This window comes from Scyliorhinus torazame, chromosome 14 (genome assembly GCF_047496885.1).
Source record: "Scyliorhinus torazame isolate Kashiwa2021f chromosome 14, sScyTor2.1, whole genome shotgun sequence".
In the NCBI taxonomy this organism is placed as follows: Eukaryota; Metazoa; Chordata; class Chondrichthyes; order Carcharhiniformes; family Scyliorhinidae; genus Scyliorhinus; species Scyliorhinus torazame.
The window spans coordinates 83,304,105-83,326,736 of NC_092720.1; the positions used below are offsets into that span (position 1 = coordinate 83,304,105).

General features: G+C 44.8%; 1 protein-coding gene across 1 annotated transcript in view; it reads left to right on the plus strand.

Moving 5' to 3' along the window:
* The window catches only part of LOC140389860 (serpin I2-like), a 39,426-nt gene that overhangs the window by 11,477 nt on the left and 5,317 nt on the right, over positions 1–22,632 (plus strand). The window contains exons 5-6 of the mRNA XM_072474442.1: positions 7,236–7,428; positions 20,050–20,147. Coding sequence (XP_072330543.1) covers positions 7,236–7,428; positions 20,050–20,147 — 291 coding nt within the window. The remainder of the gene's footprint in view (positions 1–7,235; positions 7,429–20,049; positions 20,148–22,632) is intronic.

Here is a 22,632-nt window from a genome sequence, read left to right on the forward strand (position 1 = left end):
CCGACATACATATCTCCTGGGCTCCATTCCCAATATTGCTTGGTTCCCCAGGCTCCAGCCGAAACTTGGCTTGGCTCCCCAGGCCTCCCCAGGCCTCCCCAGACCTCGCCAATGCTCAGTACACGGGATTCTGCCCCGCCATTGCTTGGCTCCCTGAGTTCTGGCCCTGCCATGGGCTTGGTTCTGCAGGCTTCAGCCACACCATTGTTTGGCTCTGCTGGCTCTGGCCCCGACTTACCTTTGCTTCTCCCGCCTATCAGCTTTCACCACATTGTTCGCTGTTTCACCAATCGCAGACTCTTTCTCTCCCATATTTGCTGCTGATAGGCTGACTAGTGAGCCGGGGATAAACAGGAGTAGGCCAAGCAGAATCCTGCATGAAAACACAACTGGTTGACAGAAATTTTGAAAATTACCTCAGGGGCCCACATAAAGCGGCCTTGTGGGCTGCATCTGTTCCCCAGGCCGTCCTTTGGATAAGCCTGATCTGGAAGGACAAAGGCATCACATACAAGGAAACACCACCATCTAGAAGTTCCCTTCCAAGCCACTCACAATTCTGACTTGGAAAAATATCGCCTTTCCTTCAATGTCAATGGGTCAAAATCCTGGAACTCCCTTCCCAACAGCACTGTGGGTGTAGCTTCACCACAGGGACTTCAGCAATTCAAGAAGGCAACTCACCTTCTCAAGGGTAATTAAGGATGGGCACTGAATGCTGGCCTAGCCAGTGAAGTGCATATCCCTTGAATTAATATAAAAAACTTTCACCACAAGGTACTCTCCTTATCAGCTCACCTACTGTTTACATGCTCCCACAGCACTTGAAAGTTTGCTGTGAATCTGCATTCACTACATGAGCAAGAAACTTATTCAAAGGTCTGTGATTGCAAAACGAAAGATTTCCTGACATCTAATCTAATTCTATGCCTGGTATGTCTATATAACTAATACTTCTGTCCTCTTCTTCTTCCAAAGCAATCCAATTCATAAAATCTGTCTACATGGGTACAATCTGGTCCCTCCAGCATTTTAACTGTTCCAGTCTAATCATTTGCCCTTTCAACATATCAAATGCTACATTTATCTAAATGAAAAGCCATTTGGAAGGCGCAGATAAATTCCCCCATCGCATCTAGATCCAATTATCAGCTGTTTCTGCTCAAGCATTCTAACACTAGCGCAGAGGTTTGTGTCATCTGTCAACTTGCACATGTGTTCCCAACACCTTCCCCTATCAACACTGGCATGCACTAAACAAATCTTATGTTGTGTTATCGTAAGAATTGTTTATATCTCTCATATAATTATCTTATTTATGTTTTCTATATTTGTAACTCAACATTTTAATAAAATAATACAATAATATACTGTATACCATCTTATGAACTGTTTTTATATTATTATAAAAGGGTGTGTGGGAGTGCAATCTATGAATATCCATCTCAATCCACTTATCTCCCGATTGCTTGTGTTCTGGGGGGGGGCGGGCGGTGGAATTGCCCGGGTGCTTGTGGGAGGGGGTCCCCTGTATCCATGATGGAGGTGGGGGAGTTTATTTAATCGTCTTTTAACCAATCCCTTTAGATGGGAGCTTATCATGTTTGGACTTGCTAGTTTAAAAAATAGTTAATAATTTATGACTGTTAGCATATTTTATGCAAATTGACTGTCAGAAATAGACAGTGCAGGAAAAGTTAAATCTTCTTTGATCACTGAACGTTGAAACTCCAAGTCACAAACTGACCCCACCATTTGTGTTTCATCTCACATCAGTCCCTTTCATAATTACACAGTTAGTACTGCAAACGCATTTCATATTTATTGAAGAGAACAACAGATTTTGGTCTGGGCTGTTTACTCAGATGTTAAAGCACCAACAACATAAGGATATAAACACATGATAAATCTTACTGCAATGTGGATTTAGCTACTGTGAAGCAGCAAGTTTGTTCACAGTTAAAAAAATTGGTTGTTATAGCTAACAAACATGCCTCGCTTAGGTGACAATGGACAATCGATAGGAGTGAGGATGTTAAAAACACACATATAATGCACCAGTTTACTTGCAAAATACATGGAATCATAGAATTTTATGAAGGAGGCCATTCACCCCATTGTACCCGCACCGGCTCCCGAAAGAGCTAACGAGCTAGTCCCATTTCCCATCTCTGTAGCCCTCTCAATTCATTACTTTCAAATATATATCCAACTCTCTTTTTGAAATGTCCTATGGAATCCACCTCCACCACTATACTAGGCAGCGCATTCCAAATCCCAACAACTCTCTGAGTAAAGAAGTTTCTCCTCATCTCACTCCTCCCTCTCTTGTTGACCATCTTGAAATTATGACACCACCTAGCCACTGACATACCAACTAGTGGAAATAGAATATTCTTCTTTACCCTGTCAAAATTGTTTATAGTTTTGAATACCTTAATAAGGTCACCTCTTAATCTTCTCTGCTCTAAGGAGAACAAGCCCAATTTCTCGAACCTTTCCTTGCATCTAAAATTCCTGGTCCCACCTAAATGACAAATAATTCTAGTAAATCTCCTTTGCACTCTCTAATTAGTCCAGTACTAATCCTGAGGCCTGGAAAATATCTGTCAACGGCCCCTTAATGTTCCCCCTTACCTTTCCCAGCAATCTAGGATGCATCCCATTCGGGCCTGGAGACTTCTCCACCTAGAGTGCTGCCAGCCTTTTTAGCACCTTTTCTTCATCTATCACTATACTGCCCAGTTGCTCAACACCTACATTTTCAACTGGACCATTGTCACCATCTTCTATTTTGGTAAAGCAGAAGCCAAGTACTTATTTAGTATCTCTGCTAGGGCAGTACGGTAGCCTTGTGGATAGCACAATTGCTTCACAGCTCCAGGGTCCCAGGTTCGATTCCAGCTTGGGTCACTGTCTGTGTGGAGTCTGCACATCCTCCCCGTGTGTGCGTGGGTTGCCTCCGGGTGCTCCGGTTTCCTCCCACAGTCCAAAGATGTGCAGGTTAGGTGGATTGGCCATGATAAATTGCCCTTAGTATCCAAAATTGCCCTTAGTGTTGGTTGGGGTTACTGGGTTATGGGGATAGGGTGGCGGTGTTGGCCTAGGGTAGGGTGCACTTTCCAAGAGCCGGTGTAGACTCGATGGGCCGAATGGCCTCCTTCTGCACTGTAAATTCTATGATAAATTCTATGATTCTATACCCTCTGCTTCAGTGAGCAGTTTACCCTGCTTGTCCCTTATGGGCTCCACACTATCCTTCACTAATCTTTTACCATTAATATGTCTGAAGAACATTTTACTACTTGTTTTAGCGTCGCCTGCTATCCTTTCTTCATGTTTCCTCTTCGCGTTCCTTATTTCAGCGTTCGCCTCTCTCCTGCATTTGAGAAAATCGTCCTGATTTCTATTGCTATTATTATTCCGGCGTGCCTCATTATTCTTCCTTATTTTCTCCTCAATACCCTTAGTCATCCAGGATACTCTAGCATTGCCCCATCTTTATTTCTCATAGGTATGCACCGAGCTTCAACTCCATTCATTTCTCCTTTGAAAGTCTTCCATTTTTCAATTGTTTTATACACCAAAATGCATTTCCAATCAATCTGCTCCAGTTTCACCGTTAGACCCCTGATATTTGCCCTTTTCCAGTCTGGGATCTTAATCCGTGACTGATTTTTAAAATCCTTTTGCAACTTAGTATTGAACCTTATTATATTAGCGGAGGATAGAGAGACAGTGAAAACTACCTCCCCCTCTCCAGCATTGACAGCATCTTCCAGCGACTCCCAGGCCACAGAAGAGGAGGGGCTGCAACTGGCAAAAAGATAATCCGCAGTTATATAGTATACATCATACAATTTCCCCTCTCTGACAAACATAGACGAAAGAAAGCCAAGGAACACCAGCGACCCGCACGGCTCCCAGAACAGGAGAAGCAAATGGCCACTAAACATAAAAAGTCACCGGCAGTCCATGAAAGTGTCCCGGTGCAACCTCCGGGCTGCGCATTCGAGCCGTCACCCCTACTCTCCTGCAATATCGGCGTCTGATCTTCCACCACCACCCTGTCCGGAGACTGGCCAACAGGAACACAGGGAATTAACAGCAGTCTTTAGGGGACAACAGAAAGCTACTAAAAAAGCTATAAAGAAGAGTAAGGTAGACTATGAAAGTAAACTTGCTCAGAACATAAAAGCAGATAGTAAAAGCTTCTACAAATATATAAGACAAAAAAGAGTGTCTAAGGTAAATATTGGTCCTTTGGAAGATGAGAAGGGAGATTTAATAATAGGAGACGGGGAAATGACTGAGCAGGATTTTTGGGTCAGTCTTCACAGTGGAAGACACAAATAACATGCCAGTGACTGATGGAAATAAAGATATGATAGGTGAGGACCTTGAGATGATTGTAATCACTAAGGAGGCAGTATTGGGCAAGCTAATGGGGATAAAGGTAGACAAGTCTCCTGGCCCTGATGGGATGCATCCCAGAGTGTTAAAAGAGATGGCTAGGGAAATTGTAAACGCGCTAGTGATATTTTCTCAAAATTCACTAGACTCTGGGGTGGTCCCAGAGGATTGGAAAGTAGCAAACGTGACACCACTGTTTAAAAAAGGAGGTCGGCAGAAAGCGGGTAATTATAGGCCGGTAAGCATAACTTCGGTTGTCGGGAAAATGCTGGAATCTATCATTAAGGAGGAAATAGCGGGGCACCTGGAGGGAAATTGTCCCATTGGGCAGACACAGCATGGGTTCATAAAGGGTAGGCCGTGTCTGACTAATTTAGTAGAATTTTTTGAGGACGTTACCAGTGCAGTAGATAACTGGGAGCCAATGGATGTGATATATCTGGATTTCCAGAAAGCTTTTGACAAGGTGCCACACAAAAGGTTGCTGCATAAACTAAAGATGCATGGCATTGAGGGTAAAGTGGTAGCATGGGTAGAGGATTGGTTAACTAACAGAAAGCAGAGAGTGGGGATAAATGGGTGTTTCTCTGGTTGGCAACCTGTAACTAGTGGGGTCCCTCAAGGATCAGTGTTGGGCCCGCAGTTGTTCACAATTTACATAGATGATTTGGAGTTGGGGACCAAGTGCAATGTGGCAAAGTTTGCAGACGACACTAAGATGAGTGGTAAAGCAAAAAGTGCAGAGGATACCGGAAGTCTGCAGAAGGATTTGGATAGGTTAGGTGAATGGGCTAGGGTCTGGCAGATGGAATTCAATGTTGCCAAGTGTGAGGCTATCCATTTTGGGAGGAATAACAGCAGAATGGATTATTATTTAAATGGTAAGATGTTAAAATATGCTGCTGTGCAGAGGGACCTGGGTGTGCTGGTGCACGAGTCGCAAAAAGTTGGTGTGCAGGTGCAACAGGTGATTAAGAAGGCTAATCGAGTTTTGTCTTTCATTGCTAGAGGGATGGAGTTCAAGACTAGGGAGGTTATGTGCAATTGTATAAGGTGTTGGTGAGGCCACATCTGGAGTATTGTGTTCAGTTTTGGTCTCCTTACCTGAGAAAGGACATATTGGCACTGGAGGGAGTGCAGAGGAGATTCACTAGGTTGATCCCAGAGTTGAGGGGATTAGATTATGACGAGAGGTTGAGTAGACTGGGACTGTACTCATTGGAGTTCAGAAGGATGCGGGGGGATCTTATTGAAACATATAAAATTATGAAGGGAATAGATAGGATAGATGCGGGCAGGTTGTTTCCACTGGTCGGGGAAAGCAGAACTAGGGGGCATAGCCTCAAAATAAGGGGAAGTAGATTTAGGACCGAGTTTAGGAGGAACTTCTTCACCCAAAGGGTTGTGAATCTCTGGAATTCCTTGCCCAGTGAAGCAGTTGGGACTCCTTTAAACGTTTTTAAGAAAAAGATAGATACCTTTCTAAAGAATAAAGGGATTTGGGGATATGGTGTACGGGCCAGAGAGTGGAGCTGAGTCCACAAAGATCAGCCATGGTCTCATTGAATGGTGGAGCAGGCTCGAGGGGTCAGATGGCCTACTCCTTTTCCTAGTTCTTATGTTCTTATGACCCATAAATCCAGAACAGAATACACAGTCAACCCACAAAACAGTCTTTTAAAAATATCCACAGACCGCTCGAGCAAGTCCTCCGACATCCTCAGCCCGCCAAAATCCTCCCCTCACCGCACTCTGGGTAAAAGAGACTTCATCCAGAAAGCAGCAATTAAGCCCAAGGGGAATAGGTAGCAGGCATGCAGAAAAGGCAGCAACAAGCAGCAAACAAACTCTCAGCTACAGCAGCCTCCAGGCATTTGCAGTTAAGAAGCAGAATCACAACCTGCAGCCGGGAAGTGCTCTCACAGCTAACAAGGATAATTTGTCATTCGCAATAGCCTTCAGCTGTGCAGCTTAGAGTCTGCTCACAGTCAAAAGAAAATTGAATTTCAGCATTGAAGCCACAGCAGGGCTTTGTCCTGGAGTGTTTGGTAGGACAGACAGGCTGCAGCTGTGGTTGCCCCTGTTCTGGGTCTCCACAATATTTAAAGATGGCTGGAAGGCTCCACTAATGCAAAGCCCCTCACTAGTATATAGCCTATCCGGTGCCCTTTAGCTGCATGCCAGTAAGTGGAAATGTCTACTCACCTCAGTTCCCATATCAGCCATTGTGCCAGCTTCACGTTTTTTAAAAGGAGTACTAAACAACGCCCCCGTGATTTCTTGCTGGCGAGTCGGGTAATTCCCAGGAGGACGACTGTTTTAGAAACCTCTCTCTCTCTCTCTTGCATGTTGCGCAGTGATGTGAGTCTCTGCTCCAAATTAGCCACATGTTGTTCAAGGACTGCTACCCTCTGGCACTTGGTGTAGATGTGAGTGTCCTGGATAACATCTGGAGAAAAATCTCATATTGAATTCTTTAACTGATAAGCTCTCTTTGAATCATGCAGCATTGAAAGAGACCATTTAGCCCATTGTACCTGGGCTGCAATGGTAAACAAACAAATCAATCGATGTTTATTGAATACACTGAGCAGCTCTTACATGCTGTGTGTCTGCCTGGGCCCCGTGGAGAACTCCTGCACCCCTGACAGGTGGTCATCCCAGCGTCCACTTGGCCACCTGGTCTACACACTGGACAACTTATTTTACAACTATCTTCATTTCGTCATTCTTTAACTAATGAACCACATACGAAGAAAACTATTATAATGCCATCTTGGATTTTGAAAACCTGATTCCAATCATTTGCATTCTTTCTACAGGCTATTTTACAGTTGGTAAAATCAGTTATCAGGTTTTAGACGTGCCTTACAGTGGAGACGAGGCCAGCATAATCCTGGCACTACCAACGGAAGGAATTGAATTAACAGAGTTTGAAAAACATATTACACCACAGATTATCCAAAATTGGCTTTCCACAATGGCAGAAGAAGACATTGAGATTAATCTCCCAAGGTTGGTTACCAAAATTTACTATTCCTCATTTCTGTTAGAGAGCAGTAACAGCTCATTAATTTTTGTCCATTCTGATAGAAAATAAGTGGATGTTAAGAGGAGACATTTGCAGAAAAGTATGTACAGTGTCTGAAATACATGTGCAAATCTGTTTTTATTGCTATTTGTTTAATAATAATAATAATAATAATCACTTATTGTCACAAGTAGGCTTCAATGAAGTTACTGTGAAAAGCCCCTAGTCGCCACATTCCGGCACCTGTTTGGAGAGGCCTGTACGGGAATTTAACCCGCGCTGCTGGCCTTGTTCTGCATTACAAGACAGTTGTTTCGCCCACTGTGCTAAACCAGCCCCTTGATTCTTGTCATGAAAACCAATCAGAAAATGTTTGCACAGGCGTAAGATCTTGGATCTATTCCAGTGAGTTTGCAACGGGAACTGTTACCTCAATGTCAAGGTGATTTGCATGTTTATTCTGTTTCACATTTAAGTATATTGATACGATTCAGATTTCCACTGAATACCTAAACCTCTGTAATATTCAAAAACAGGCATTATTAAACATCTGAATAAATGAGTTTCCTCCCTAAAGAAAGATGATCATCTTAAAAATTTCCTTTGTACAATCCTCCAAGTGGTCACCGTGTTAAATTTGATTTGATTTATTGTCACGTGCACCGAGGGACAGTAAAAAGTATTGTTCTGCATACAATCCAGACAGATTGTTCCATACACGAGAAAACATAGGACATACATAAATATCTGTGCTGAGTTTGGTTTACATCAGGGCAGCAGATGATCACAGTGCCTGTGGAATAATGAAGTAACCGTCAATCAAGGTTCTTGCACTTGATGTCTATCCAACCGATGCTATTTAAAGTGCCTGTGTGAGGATGGGAAAAGGACAGCATCAAGCTTGGGGGTGTTACATCTCCCACTAAATAATCTATCAACATACAACATTTTAAAAAATGCTTTGTTTATTCAATGGATGGATGATCAGCAAAATTCTCAGGAATTTCAGTACTTGGAAGGAAAAACTATTCTTGCGTAGTAGGCGGAAGTGAATGTCATAAGCCTACGATTCAAAATGAAAACGCAAATCACTTCTTGGTTTCCTGCATTCATTACATTATAGGATCAAGTGCCTAATTCGTCGTCTCAAAGGTGCAAGTAGAGTCCACAGACTGTTCGGATTATACAAACGTTTTCTGACTGGCTTTGCTTGATCCCAAAGGCAACAATCAAAATTACGTCTGTTAAAAATCTTTCACTATATTTGCCCTTTTCTGACATTTTATTAGAAAGGAAAAATAGAAAAGGCTGAAACACAACTCAAGATCCAAAAGCTTAGTGGTCTTTTTTTCGTTCAGTTGCTGATTGACAAGAAGGGTAGTTTCAACACGTTCTGTTCTGCTTTATGTTGTTATTCTTTAACTTTTTTTTAACAACTTATTCTCCCAGTTCAGAACTCTTGTGACTTTAGTTCATTCCATTATCAGTGCCCTTTTTGTTTTCAGAAACCATACGGGATTACCATTTACTTTAATATCTTTTTCTGTAGATCTTTAAGGCTGGGAATTTGTTTACTTGTACATTGACAGCTGATAGCATCAAGAAAAAGTTGCATTGAAAAAACATCTTTAGCAAATTGAGAACTAGGAATGGCCTCAGGAGTCAGCACCGCCATCAACATAATGTATGACAAAAATTTTGCCCCAGATTTTCACATCAAAATAACAGTGAGACTTACAGCACACATGATGCAGCAATTCCAGGGAAAGGCTGAATTCAGCGCAATTAAACTCAAAAATCCATTGTAATGTTCTTGTCGGATGGCCTGATTTATATTACAAGAACACTTGTAGCTAAAGCTATAAAGGATGTAATTAACATTAACTGTGGGTAAACTATGTACAAAACAACAGATGAATAACAGTATGATCATGCATAAACAACCTCTCTTCAGCTTCCTTCAGTCAGTCTGAGGTCAGCTAACTCTAACATTCACTTATATACTAGTGAGACTCTGAGTGGACAGTCGGTGAATTACAACACAGCCATGATATCACGACATCCATGAGTTGCTGTCTGTGTTGTGCGGAAAGTTTTGCAAGAAAGGTTTCTCACTTTTTGGCTCACCTTCGAAAAGAATCATAGACTTGTTGAAACGTTATAGCACAAAAAGGGGCCATTTGGCTTGATGAGCCCATGCCACAATGGCACAAAGTTTCTGTATTTGCGCAACAGATAAAGCTAAATTTATGACAGGAAGTTGAGTCTTGTCCAACCTAATTTAAATACTCCTTTAATAACATAATACCTTTTAATTACTACCAAATAAATGCCCTGACACTGAAAATTGAAAATGTGGCATCTAATTCTTAATTGGTTTCACTTGTTATTGGGGATTTTAAAACGTATTTTTTTCATTTTTCTTTTCTGTCTCTTTTTGTTCTCTCTTAATCCAGTCTCTCTTTCCCTCTCTGCACCTGATTTGATCCCTTCTCACTTACTCATCCTTCTCAGTCCTTCTGCTGAACAATTATTCAATCTGATTAGTTAAGGAGATGCACAGTGGCTTGGTCCAGCTCACTCAACTCTCAATTGTCCCTTTTTCTCATTGTGATAACACAAACTTGCACTTCCAACAATTTGCCATGCAAAATATTTAAAAATCTTAATATGGAAGGACAAGTTTGTCTAAAAACAGACACCCTAAGATACCTTGATACAGTAAAATTACCTAGCTGTGCCTTGATTAAGTCCAAAAATTTGTGCTTCAAACTAGGAAGTTGTAATAATTCAAAGGATCCCTCAATATGAAAAAAAGATAATAATTTAAACGGGTCTATGTGGGTATAATTTGATGTGTTGGGTACGCTGGATCTGTGGAGACTGCGTTTACCTTATCAGTAACATAGACAGGCTATCAACACTTGTAATAGTACAACTCTATTTTATTTAACTAAGAGCTGTTAAACATACTTGCACTGTGGGTTGACACTATGTTAGATTGACTGAAGACCTATGCCTAACCTGACCAGCCTATTCTGCTAGCACATGGTGGATGTTTGTGCTACTGACTGCGGGCTCTGTCTGTCTCAGAAGCTGCATCCCGAATGAGCGGGAAAACTAGTGCCCTCTGTCTTTATAGTGACCGTGCCCTAACTGGTGATTGGCTGCTGTTTTGTGTGTGTTGATTGGTCTTGCAGTGTTTCAGTCAGTGTGTGTCTGCACCATCATATACTGATGTGTATATTATGACATCCCCCCTTTTCTAAAGCAAATGTGTGTTTGTGGCAATAAATAATGTAGTATGCAAATGTTCCTAACTATGTGTGGCACATGCGAGCATATTTACAGGACTATGTACAGAAACTCTAAGATATTTACATTGGAAGGTGTCTAGTGCAGATGGACAGTATGTAACACAAAATATAACTAGAACAACAGTATGTACAAACCAGTGAGTTAATCAAACAGGGTAACGAAACAATCAGTTCATGAGTTCAAAGAGTCCATGAATTCAGGCAGTTCATAAATTCAGTCTCTGAGGTGGGCGACGAATTCTGGTTGACCGCCTCAAGGGTGGGCCAGGGGCCGCCTGTTCTGGAATGGGCTGGACTGTGTCAGACTCAGAGGGTGGCAGAGCGAAAGGGAGATCTGCAAAGTCCGTGACGGGTTCGTTGTGACGGCGAGGCAGGACAGGATGATCTGGTGGCGAGCGAGGAAGGAGTCGTAGTGCCTGCCTATTTCGGCGAAGAAGAGAGCCATCTTGTAGACGAATCAAAAATGACCTGGGGGTCACGTGTCTGAGCACCACAGCGGAGGCGGACCAACCACCATCGGGAAGTTGGACACGGACCTCGTCATCAGGAGCCACAGCAGGGAGATCCGTGACGCGGGCGTCGTATGCCGATTTGTGTTGGGCCCGAGACAACTGCATTCGACGAAGGACCGGAAGGTTGTCCAAGTCCGGGACATGAATGGCCGGCACTGTCATCTGCAGCAGCCAATTCATCAACAATTGAGCCGGCGACAGCCCGTTGTCAATGGAGCTGATCTGTAAGCAAGCAGGGCGAGGTAAAAATCGGATCCTGCATCGGCCTCCTTGCACAGGAGTCGTTTGACAATGTGCACCCCCTTTTCAGCTTTGCCATTGAATTGGGGGTAATGGGGACTGGATGTGACATGTGTGAAGTTGTATTGTTTGGCAAAATTGGACCACTCCTGACTGGCAAAACACGGGCCATTGTTGGACATGACCGTGAGCGGGATGCCATGGCGAACGAAGGTTTCCTTGCACGCACAGATGACCGCAGTTGAGGTGAGGTCGTGTAGCCTAATATCTCCGGGTAGTTTGAGAAATAGTCCACTATGAGGACGTAGTCCCGGCCAAGTGCATGGAACAGGTCGATGCCCACTTTGGTCCAGGGGACCAACTCATGGGGTTGCAAGGTCTCCCTTGGCTGAGCAGGCTGAAAACGCTGGCATGTTGGGCAGTTAAGAATGGCGTTGGCAATGTCCTCGTTGATTCCAGGCCAGTACACTGCCTCACGGGCCCGTCGGCGGCTTTTCTCCACTCCCAGGTGGCCCTCATCGAGCTGCTCAAGGACGAGGTTCCGCATGCTGTGCGGAATGACGATCCAGCTTCAGTAGAATTCCATCTACCACCGCCAGGTCATCTTTATTGTTATAGAATTGAGGGCATTGGCCATTGAGCCGCCCATCTGTCAGGTGGCGCATGACACGTTGGAGCTGGGGATCGTTGGCCGTCTCACGACGAATCTGGATGAGTCGTTCGTCCGTGGCGAGCAGATTGGATGCGGCGAATGCCACCTGAGCATCAATTTGGCACACGAAGCCCGCTGGGTCGCAGGGTGTGGTGACAGATCGGGAGAGTGCATCGGCGACGATGAGCTCCTTACCCGGGTGTAGACGAGTTCGAAGTCGTTCCGCCTGAGTTTAAGGAGAATGCAGGCGCGGCGTCACGTCGTTAAGGTCTTTTTGAATGATATTGACCAGTGGCCTGTGGTCTGTCTCAACTGTGAACTTTTGGAGTCGATAGACATAGTCATGGAATTTGACGACTCCGGTAAGAAGGCCCAGGCACTCTTTTTCAATTTGCGCATAGCGCTGTTCGGTGGGCGTCATTGCACGTGACGCGTATGCAACAGGAGCCCATGAGGAGGCGTCGCCACGTTGAAGGAGCACTGCGCCAGTGCTGGACTGACTGTCATCCATGGAGATCTTTGTTTCTTTGGCTGGATCGGAAAATGCCAACACCGGGGCCTTGGTCAGCTTCGCCCTGAGTTCCCGCCATTCTTGTTCGTAGGCGGGGAGCCATTGGAACTCGGTTGTCTTCTTAATCAGGTTCCTGAGAGCCGTGGTGTGGGAGGCGAGGTTAGGGATGAATTTCCCCAGGAAATTGACCATGCCCAGGAAGCGGAGGACCGCCTTCTTGTCCTCTGGTGTCTTCATGGCCTTAATGGCAGATACCTTGTCAGCATCCGGCTGCACGCCAAACTGTGAAATATGGTCTCCGAGGAATTTAAGTTCTGTTTGACCAAAGGAGCATTTGGCCCTGTTGAGGCGGAAGCCATGCTCATGGATTCGTTGGAAGATGCGTTGGAGGCGATCAATGTGCTCCTGCGGGGTGGTAGACCAGACGATGATGTCGTCCACATATACGCGAACCCCTTTGATACCTTCCATCATCTGCTCCATTATTCTGTGGAACACTTCCGATGCAGAGATGATGCCAAACGGCATCCGGTTGTAGCAATACCGGCCAAATGGGGTGTTAAAGGTGCAGAGCTTCCGATTGGATGCGTCGAGTTGGATCTGCCAGAACCCCTTGGATGCGTCGAGCTTGGTGAAAAATTTGGCGCGAGCCATCTCGCAGGTGAGTTCTTCGCACTTTGGAATGGGATAGTGTTCTCTCATAATATTGCGGTTGAGGTCCTTGGGATCAATACATATGCGTAATTCGCTGGATGGTTTTTTCACGCACACCATAGAGCTGACCCAGTCAGTCGGTTCTGTAACTTTCAAAATTACGCCCTGGTCCTCGAGGTCCTGCAGCTGCTGCTTGAGGAGGTCCTTGAGGGGTGCTGGTACCCTGCGAGGTGCGTGCACCACAGGCGTGGCATTTGGTTTGAACAAGATTTTATAAGTGTATGGGAGTGTGCCCATGCCCTCGAATACACCGTGGTATCGGGTAATGATGGCGTTCAGCTGTGTCCGAAAGTCAGCGTCCTGAGATGCGGAAGCGTCAGCGGGTGACAGGGAGTGAACCCTTTGGACAAGGTTTAGAAGTTTGCACGCCTGAGCACCAAGCAGGGAGGCTTTAGTGGATCCCACTATTTCGAATGGCAGATTAGCCTTTAATGACCGGTGCGACACTTCAAGCTGGCAAGAGCCACTGGCAGCAATGGCATTACCATTATAGTCCAGAAGCTGGCAGGCGGATGGCAGGATGGTTGGCTTGACAAGGAGGCTTTCGAGGTCATACCGCGCAATGAGGTTGGCTGAAGCGCCGGTGTCCAGGCGGAATCGGATGCGGGATTGGTTGACCGTGAGGGTGGCACACCACTCGTCATCCGGATCAATGCGGAATATTGGGAGAGACTTGGCTTTTGTCTTCTGGAGCATCTTGTGTTTGGTGATGATGCCCACCCGAAATGGTGCTTTAGGGTCCTCGGTGTCAAGGTCCGGAATCAAGTCAGAGTTGGAATCGGTGACCGGTGGCTGGATGGTTCGGACATCCCTGCGTGGCTGGTTGGAGCAACGAGAGGAAGTAGGTTGAACAAACCTGCATAGGGCTGCATAGTGGCCAAGCTGGCCACATTGGAGACAGCGTCGGGATTTTGCAGGACATTGCCACTTTAAGTGGGCGGAGCCACAGTTGCCACACGTCGTGATGGCAGAACGTTCGGTACACCACCGCGCATGCGCGGTGCGGTCATATGTAGTGCGCGCCTGCGCAATGTGGTCTTCGGCCTCGCCGTCCCCTCGGTCAGTGCGCGCATGCGTGGGAGCCTGCGAAAAGCGCGCAACATGGCCGCCCTCATCCAGGCTTAGGCCCTGGAGTTGTTTAATGGCTTGCACCCGCTCTGCCTCATGGGGACCTTGCCGTGCCGTTTCAGCCACTTGAATGTGCGAGTATCGGTTAGTGGCGTGTTCATGCAGAACGTAGGTCTTGATGGCTATCGCAAGGGTGAGCTGTTTAACCTTGAAAAGCTGCTGGCGTAGGGGGTCCGATTGCACACTGAAAACGACCTGGTCACGCATCATCAAGTCGGAGGTGGAGCCGTAATTGCAGGACTGCGCGAGGATGTGAAGGTGGGTGAGGAAAAATTGAATAGGTTCATCCTTACCCTGCAGACGCTGTTGAAAGACAGCGCTCAAAACTTTCATTTACCTCGATGCCACTGTCGAATTTGAGCAGGACTGTCTTGAACTTGGACTTGTCTTCACCTTCAGCGAAGGTGAAAGAGTTGAAGATATGGATGGCGTGGTCCCCGGCCATGGAATGGAAGAGAGCAATCTTCCTGGTGTCTGAAGCAGCTTCCAGGTCTGGAGCTTTGAGGTATAGCTGGAATCGTTGTTTAAAGATTTCCCAGTTCGCACCGAGGTTGTCGGTGATGCGGAGCGGCGGAGGAGGGCGGACGCTGTCTATACTACTGGATGGCTGATTGCTGGTCAAAGGCAGATCACTTGAAGGTAGGTCTATTAAACTCTAACATCACATACTGGTACCATGATGTGTTGGGTACTCTGGATCTGTGGAGACTGCGTTTACCTTAGCAGTAACATAGACAGGCTACCAACACTTGTAATAGTACAACTCTATTTTATTTAACTATTTTTAGTGTTAAACATACTTGCACTGTGGGTCGACACTATGTTAGATTGACTGAAGACCTATGCCTAACCTGACCAGCCTATACTGCTAGCACATGGTGGATGTTTGTGCTACTGACTGCGGGCTCTGTCTGTCTCAGAGGCTGCATCCCAAATGAGCGGGAAAACTAGTGCCCTCTGTCTTTATAGTGACTGTGCCCTAACTGATAATTGGCTGCTGTGTTGTGTGTGTTGATTGGTCTTGCAGTGTGTCAGTCAGTGTGTCTCTGCACCATCATATACTGATGTGTATATTATGACATAATTCACAGGACCCATTGTAAAGAGAAAGTTAAAGAGTAAGGGCACGATTCTCCGGAACAATTTCTAAATGGTAATGAGCGGGAACTACCATGAGCTTCCCAGCGTTCAGCCCAGCGAGGCCGGCAACGCTTCAACTTTAATTGGTCCACTTAACGAGCCCTAATGGATTTCTCGCTGCAAATGAAGGCTCGCCAGCTGATTCACCAGCACCACACCGGCCAGTCCCCCAGCTAACAAGGTCAAGCAGCACTTAAGCTGCACTTGCTCAGCCAATCCCAGCCAACTCGCAACAATGGCGCCAAGGAGACCAGACCCAAGATTCGGGGATGCTGGCTTGGGGAGGCTGTTAGATGCAGTGGAGGCCATGAGCGATGTCCTATTTCTCTGAGGGTCCAGGAGGGTTAGCCATAGGGCAGCCAGTGCTGCCTGGGATGAGGTTGTGGCAGCTGTGAGCATCGGGAGTGTGACCAGGATGACTGGCCTCCAGTGCCAGAAGAAGATCAATGACCGATACCAGGCAGCACGAGTGAGTAGATACCATAGCTCCCACCCCACCCCGAGACCTTTCCACCCCGATGTGAGCCCCTACCCATCTTACCCTTCAACCCCCCCAATCCTTCATCCAACCTCTCCCCCTTCAACCCCTCCAACCCCTCCTTCACAACCCCCCTCCCACCACTGTGAACCACTGTGAACCATGCGTGTGGTTAATGATGCTCTCTGTGTGCCTCCTTGAGGAGCGTGCCCTGGACGTGACTGCTGTGGCTGAGGAGAGAGAGGTCACCAATGCTGAGGCTGGCAGATGCCGCATGGGTGAGGAACCACTTGGACCTCACCTGAAAGACCTGTCAAACTTGAGTTGTTATTGCCTTACTGACTGGCCCATCCCTCCCACTGAACACATGTCCATTCTCCCGCATATCCTCCAGCCGACGGAGCCAGCCCATGCCAGGCGGCACCCTTTCCAGTCTCCCAGGAGACCGCATCGGAGGAGAGCTCCAAGGATGCCACCATCATAGTCGTGACACAACTGTCATCCCTACCATCCACCAGCGCAAATATATACACCTCGGTGGGAAATGTTAGTGGTCAGGCTTCTGGGGCACAATCTGCTAAGAACCACAATGCTGCTGATGTACATCAGGTGGAGGCAGGAACCCCCAGGCGAGACAGCAGCCGAGGGTCCCCCATCCCCCACCAAGCACTGGGGTGTCAGCAAAGATGGCTACTCCCCTACTTGCCACCCCACAGAAGCCCTTCTGCCAGATTCACGTTTTGCAAAAGGAGTACAACGGAGTGCCAAAGTGAGCACTTGCTGGGGAGGCCACTGAATGACGGGAGCTCGATAGATATGGGGTGGCTGTCATTAATTGTACGGAATTGAAGGGCGGCATGTGGTGCAGTGGTTAGCACTGGGACTGCGGCGCTGAGGACCTGGGTTCGAATCCCGGCCCTGGGTCACTGTCCGTGTGGAGTTTACACATTCCCCCCATGTCTGTGTGCGTTTCACCCCCACAACCCAAAGATGTGTAGGTTAGGTGGATTGGCCACGCTAAATTGCCCCTTAATTGGAACAAAAATTTATAATTGGGTACTCTAAATTTAAAAAGAAAATATTGTATGGAATTGGGGCTTAAATTGTGATAATTGGTTTCTCGCCACGCTGCGGCCTACGGGAGTGGGCCACTTACATCGCAAACAATTTGGTGCCTTGCTTGGTTCACATTTTTGGCCTCTCCCTCTATTCTCCGCTATTCACTCGCTTGTGTGAGAGAATAATGAGGCCGGAGAATCTCGCCCTAAAAATATGAGCCAGTCACATAAGAACAACTGCAAAGAGAAAAAAGCGTGCAAAGTGTTCTAACCCAAGTTGTTAGAAGCTGGTTTAGCACAGGGCTAAATAGCTGGCTTTTAAAGCAGACCAAGGCAGGCCAGCAGCGCTGTTCAATTCCCGTACCCGGACAGGCGCCGGAATGTGGCAACTAGGGGCTTTTCACAGTAACTTCATTTGAAGCCTACTTGTGACAATAAGCGATTTTCATTTCATTTTTTTCATTTCATTTTTTCATTCTTTACCTTCTACTGTTAGATAGAAACAAAAATAAAATTAGCATGACAATTTCATTGCAACATCACAAGACGTTGATCAGAATTATGTGTAATGAAGATGCTGATATCCTCATGCGTGTTCCTATTTATCCATTCAGTTCTGTTTCTTTACTCCCTATTGTTTTAATTTTAAGCAGAAGCATATTTAAAATAAATGGGATTGTTCCAATTTGTCCGGTGGAGTGATAATCTTATGCTTGGAAATTCCTACAGATTTGCTACTTGGGCACTAGGATTCTTCTCTGTAAGGAATTGGAGTGCTTATATTATTTTTTAAAAAATTTAGATTACCCAATTATTTTTTCCAATTAAGGGGCAATTTAGCCAATCCACCTACTCTGCACATTTTTGGGTTGTGGGGGCGAAACCCACGCAGACACGGGGAGAATGTGCAAACTCCACACGGACAGTGATCCAGAGCCAGGATCGAACCTGGGACCTCAGCGCCGTGAGGCAGCTGTGCTAACCACTAGGCCACCCTGCTGCCCCATAGTGCTTATATTATGAGTTAATTTAGACTGCTCTCATCCGACACACAACAGCAGAGTCCAAAGCAGGATTTTAATAATTCTGGGAAATACTCTTTTATCATGGAAATTGATGCACGGAATTGAAGGTCCCAAAAATGAAATTAATACAATTTTGTTTTAATTTTCCTTGGGATGTGAGTGAATAAATGAGCATTTATTGCCCATCCCTAATTTCCTTGAGAAAGTGGTGATGAACCATCTTCTTGAACCATTGCAGTATGTGTGATAAAGGTACGCCCACAATGGTATTCGGCCAATTGAGAAGGAAAAGAGTAAATAAAGAACATTCAATCTACAAATACTGGGTTGACTTTGTACAGAAACTTGAACACCACTGCAAAGCACATTTCCATTTTGCACAAATGCCACTGTAGTCACTTAACACTGAAAACCAATCCAACAAAAGTGCAGTGGCCAACCTAGTCTGGAAACTGCTCAAGGGCTTTTGTAAAATTATCTAGAGTTCAGTTAAATCTATTGGGTGGCTGAATATTTCCATCAGAGCTGATAATATATATTTAATATATAATGGCTTGAGCATCACACATTCATATTTTGCGAGCCTAAATCGCAGCTTAGTATAAACAAGGCAATGCTGGATGCTTATGGTTATCATTGTCATGATGTGCAAACATGCAGCTAATGAACACAGAATAGGACACAACCAATGAGCAGTCAGGACACTCAGGGGTGGTATCTCACTATAAAAGGGATGAGGCACTCACACCCCGCCTCTTTCCACAGACCAATATCTACAGAGTGAGACAAGGTGCATCCTCAGCATCACACCCTAGCACGTGGCTTGGAGCAAGGCAGGTTCAGTTAGACTGAGTTACTACATTTAGATTAGCAGAGAGTCAAACCCATTGAGAACTGTGCTAATAGTTCAATAAAACACATTGAACTTGCTCAAAGTCTGGAGCATCTTTTACTCAAAACTGCATCAAGTGGCAGCTTGTGTTATTCCAAATTACATAACACAACAATCATAATCAGAGAATTTACAGTGCAAAAGTCTGCACTGGCCATTGGAAAGAGCACCCTACCTAAGCCCATCATATCCTCACACCTCCACCCCATACCCACACCTCCAACCCATCCCCGCAACCCCACCTAACCTTTTTTTAGACACCAAGGGTAATTTAGCATAGCCAATCCACCTAACCTGCACATCTTTGGACTGTGGGAGGAAACCGGAGCACCCGCAGGAAACCCGCGCACACACGGGGAGAACATGCAGACTCCGCACAGACAGTGACCCAAGCCGGGAATCGAACCTGGGACCCTGGAGCTGTGAAGCAACTGTGCTAACCACTGTGCTACCGTGCTGCCCACTACAACTATTGATCTATCAGTGATACCTGTCACAATACTGCATTTCAAACTGCCATAACTGGTGTGTTTATACCAAGAAATGGAAGTAAAATCAACATGCACCTTGCCTCGAACGACCAGTTTCAAATCAAAGCTCAGCAGCTGTTATCTCCAATAATAGTCCAGCTCACCTGAATCTCAAGTTGGAAAAGAAGGTGAGCCACAAAACTGATTTTGCCTGGTGTATACATAATTAACAAAGAAGTGAACTTGCAACCACAGTCACTGCACTGAAAGGAAGAGTTTGTGCTGCAGATAAGAATACAAAGTTGTAGCCCTGATTTTGTGGTATGGCTCTCTGCTGGGAGAGCAACAAATACAGACGCAAAGAGTACGGCACCACTCATTCTCAATTGTTTGATTGCAGTCACATGTTGTGTAGTTTACTTCAGACTAAGAAACTAATATTCTCCTTTCTCAATGTAACATTTGTAGGTTTAAAATCCAACAAAAGTTAGATTTGAAAGAACCACTTGAATTCCTCAACATCACTGAAATATTTGAAATTGGAAGTGACCTTTCTGGGTTCACAGGTATGAATATTAGGGTTACTTTTGCATTCCGAGCTAAATGTCACTGGGACTAGATTCTGAGGTTGGTGTACACATTGGAATGATAAAGAACTCTGTGGAAAGCCCAGGCATATATATTATGTAATAATTCTTACCATGTCACTTGTCATTTATGTCATGTATGTGACTGTGCAAAATGAAATGAGTACGCAACCCCTAAAGGAGCATGGCTTAAAAATAAAAGGATAGAGCCAGGAATTTATGTGGATTAACATGTTGGTGTCATTTCAAAGGAGCAATGTCCATCAAGAATGCATGTTAGGAAAGTATGCGCATGGTCCCTAATACTTTCCATCTATTAAAATGACTTGACTGAAAATTATGGGGAATGTGTGTGTAGTTTCCTGATATATTTGAGGTTCCGCATAATGCTATAAAATGTGGGCATAGTTTGGTAGATTGTATTAAGGTAGTTGTAGTTTTAGGTCGTTCAACATTAAGTCTTTATTAACTATTAGAAACTATATTCATAGGTACATTAAAAGGCAAAGCTAAGAGCTGTCTCCATGCTTGCTTCCACACATGACTCTGTTCAATGCTACACTGAACCCTAGTTGTGGGTCATGTGTTCACTTACAACACTGTACTCTGTCCTACATTGACCCGTTATGTGACAGACCCTGATACTACACCTCCCCAAAGTCTTTATCCAATTTATTACAAGTTATCCCAGTTTGCTCCATGTATTACATCATTACTGCTACCCCATCTCCCCCTCTCATGGGTTCAAGACGTCTGGACACCTTCTAACCTTTCAATATCTTGGTCTCACTGTCTCAGGACTGGCAGGCTCGGTTGCTGAAGGTAAACTTTGTTGAATCTAACGTTGTTCTGACATCTGGGTGTCTTTTCATCTTTATATTTCCGTTCCTTGACATTGAATCACTCTTCGTGAATCCCCAGTTTTTGTTATGGTGGTGGTTGATACATTTCATTCTTTCCAGGGAGAACAAACTCTCAACCCGCCTCTGCAGTGGGTTTTATTTATTTTTTCTTCATTCGACTTGGTGCAATGTATGTTGAGATTGACGTTTCAAAATCGGAATCATTCCCGCTTGTTTCACATTTCCCACTTGTACCCAAATCTTGTTCTCCTATTTTCCAGTTGCTTTTCAAGTTTATTAGTCTTTTCATTCAGATCTGCAACTACTCTGGTAAGTTCAGTTCTTTTTGTTTCAGAGTTGGCTATGGATCTCTTACATAAGTTTAATAATTTTGCCCGGGCATTCCGTTCCGTTTAGCCTAATTCTTTCATGGTCACTGACTGCTCCTTAGACTCTTTCAATTCATCCTTTAAAACTTCAGTCTATTTTTTAGAATTTTCCTGATCGCATTTCAAAGTCTGGATTTGCTCTTCCATATTGCACATGCAGGTTGTTCTGAGTGGTTTGAAGTTGGTTGTTAATTCTGCTTTCAAGCAACTGTCCGATGCATCAGCAAATCTTTTTCAGCGATCAACCTTTCTGTTTCTTTCAAAGCCTTCTTGTGCCTTTGTGATACCTCCTAAATATCTTTGTTCAGATCGTGAACAGTTTTATTAATTGAGGACCATAGTTTATCATGTGTTTCCAAAGGTACATAGCTAGTTTGAATCTTGCATTTCAAACCTTCCAATTTAGCAAAGATACAAACATTTTCTGATCTTACTTCAACCTTTTCTTTCTCCACCTGCCGGAGAGCTATGTTCTTAACATTCATTTCGGTTTCAGTGTTAGAAAGTTCTGCTTCAGGTGAAGTCTTAACTTGTTCCAGATCTGTAAAGGTGCTGCACATGGCTTCATTATCCACTTGTAGCATGGAACGCTCCCCAACTTTCACCTCAACCCTAGTCAGCTGGCTCAGCACTACCATCTGCTGTTGCAGTTAGGAAAATGTATCGGCATTTTCAAAAAGATTTATCTTTAAGACATCTGGAAGTTTCCTGCCTCTCTAGAGCCCTCGTGTAGTTTGCTCGAGTAGCCCCTTTTGTCCTTTCAAGATATTCAAAGGTTTTCTATTCCTCTTTTTAAGCTCTGTGCACTCCACAACGTATTTGTCAAAAGCTTTTAATTTTTGATTGAAGCTGGCTGGGGCTTCATCAATGTATTGTATTAAGATAAAATCATCAAATTTACCAAATGAGAATTAACTTCTGATTTCCTACTTCAACTTAAGGTACTCCCGTAATTTAAAACTTTTCTTCTATGGGAAGCCCAAATTTGTGACCGATTTGACCCTTAACCTGGAAGAGAGGATTTCTGATCCATGGTTAAGATTTTTGAATTGCCGGTTCAGCTTTAAAAAGTTTCCAAAAATTTCACTTCTTCATGGAATTTTTTCCTGAACTTGCCAGTTTTGGTGGATTTTGTTAGTAATGGTGTCCGTGATCTCAGTGTTTAATATTTTTCAACAATGGCTGCCTGGCTGCACTAGTTAGAGCTTCTCTGCTTTAATACAATGTTCTCGG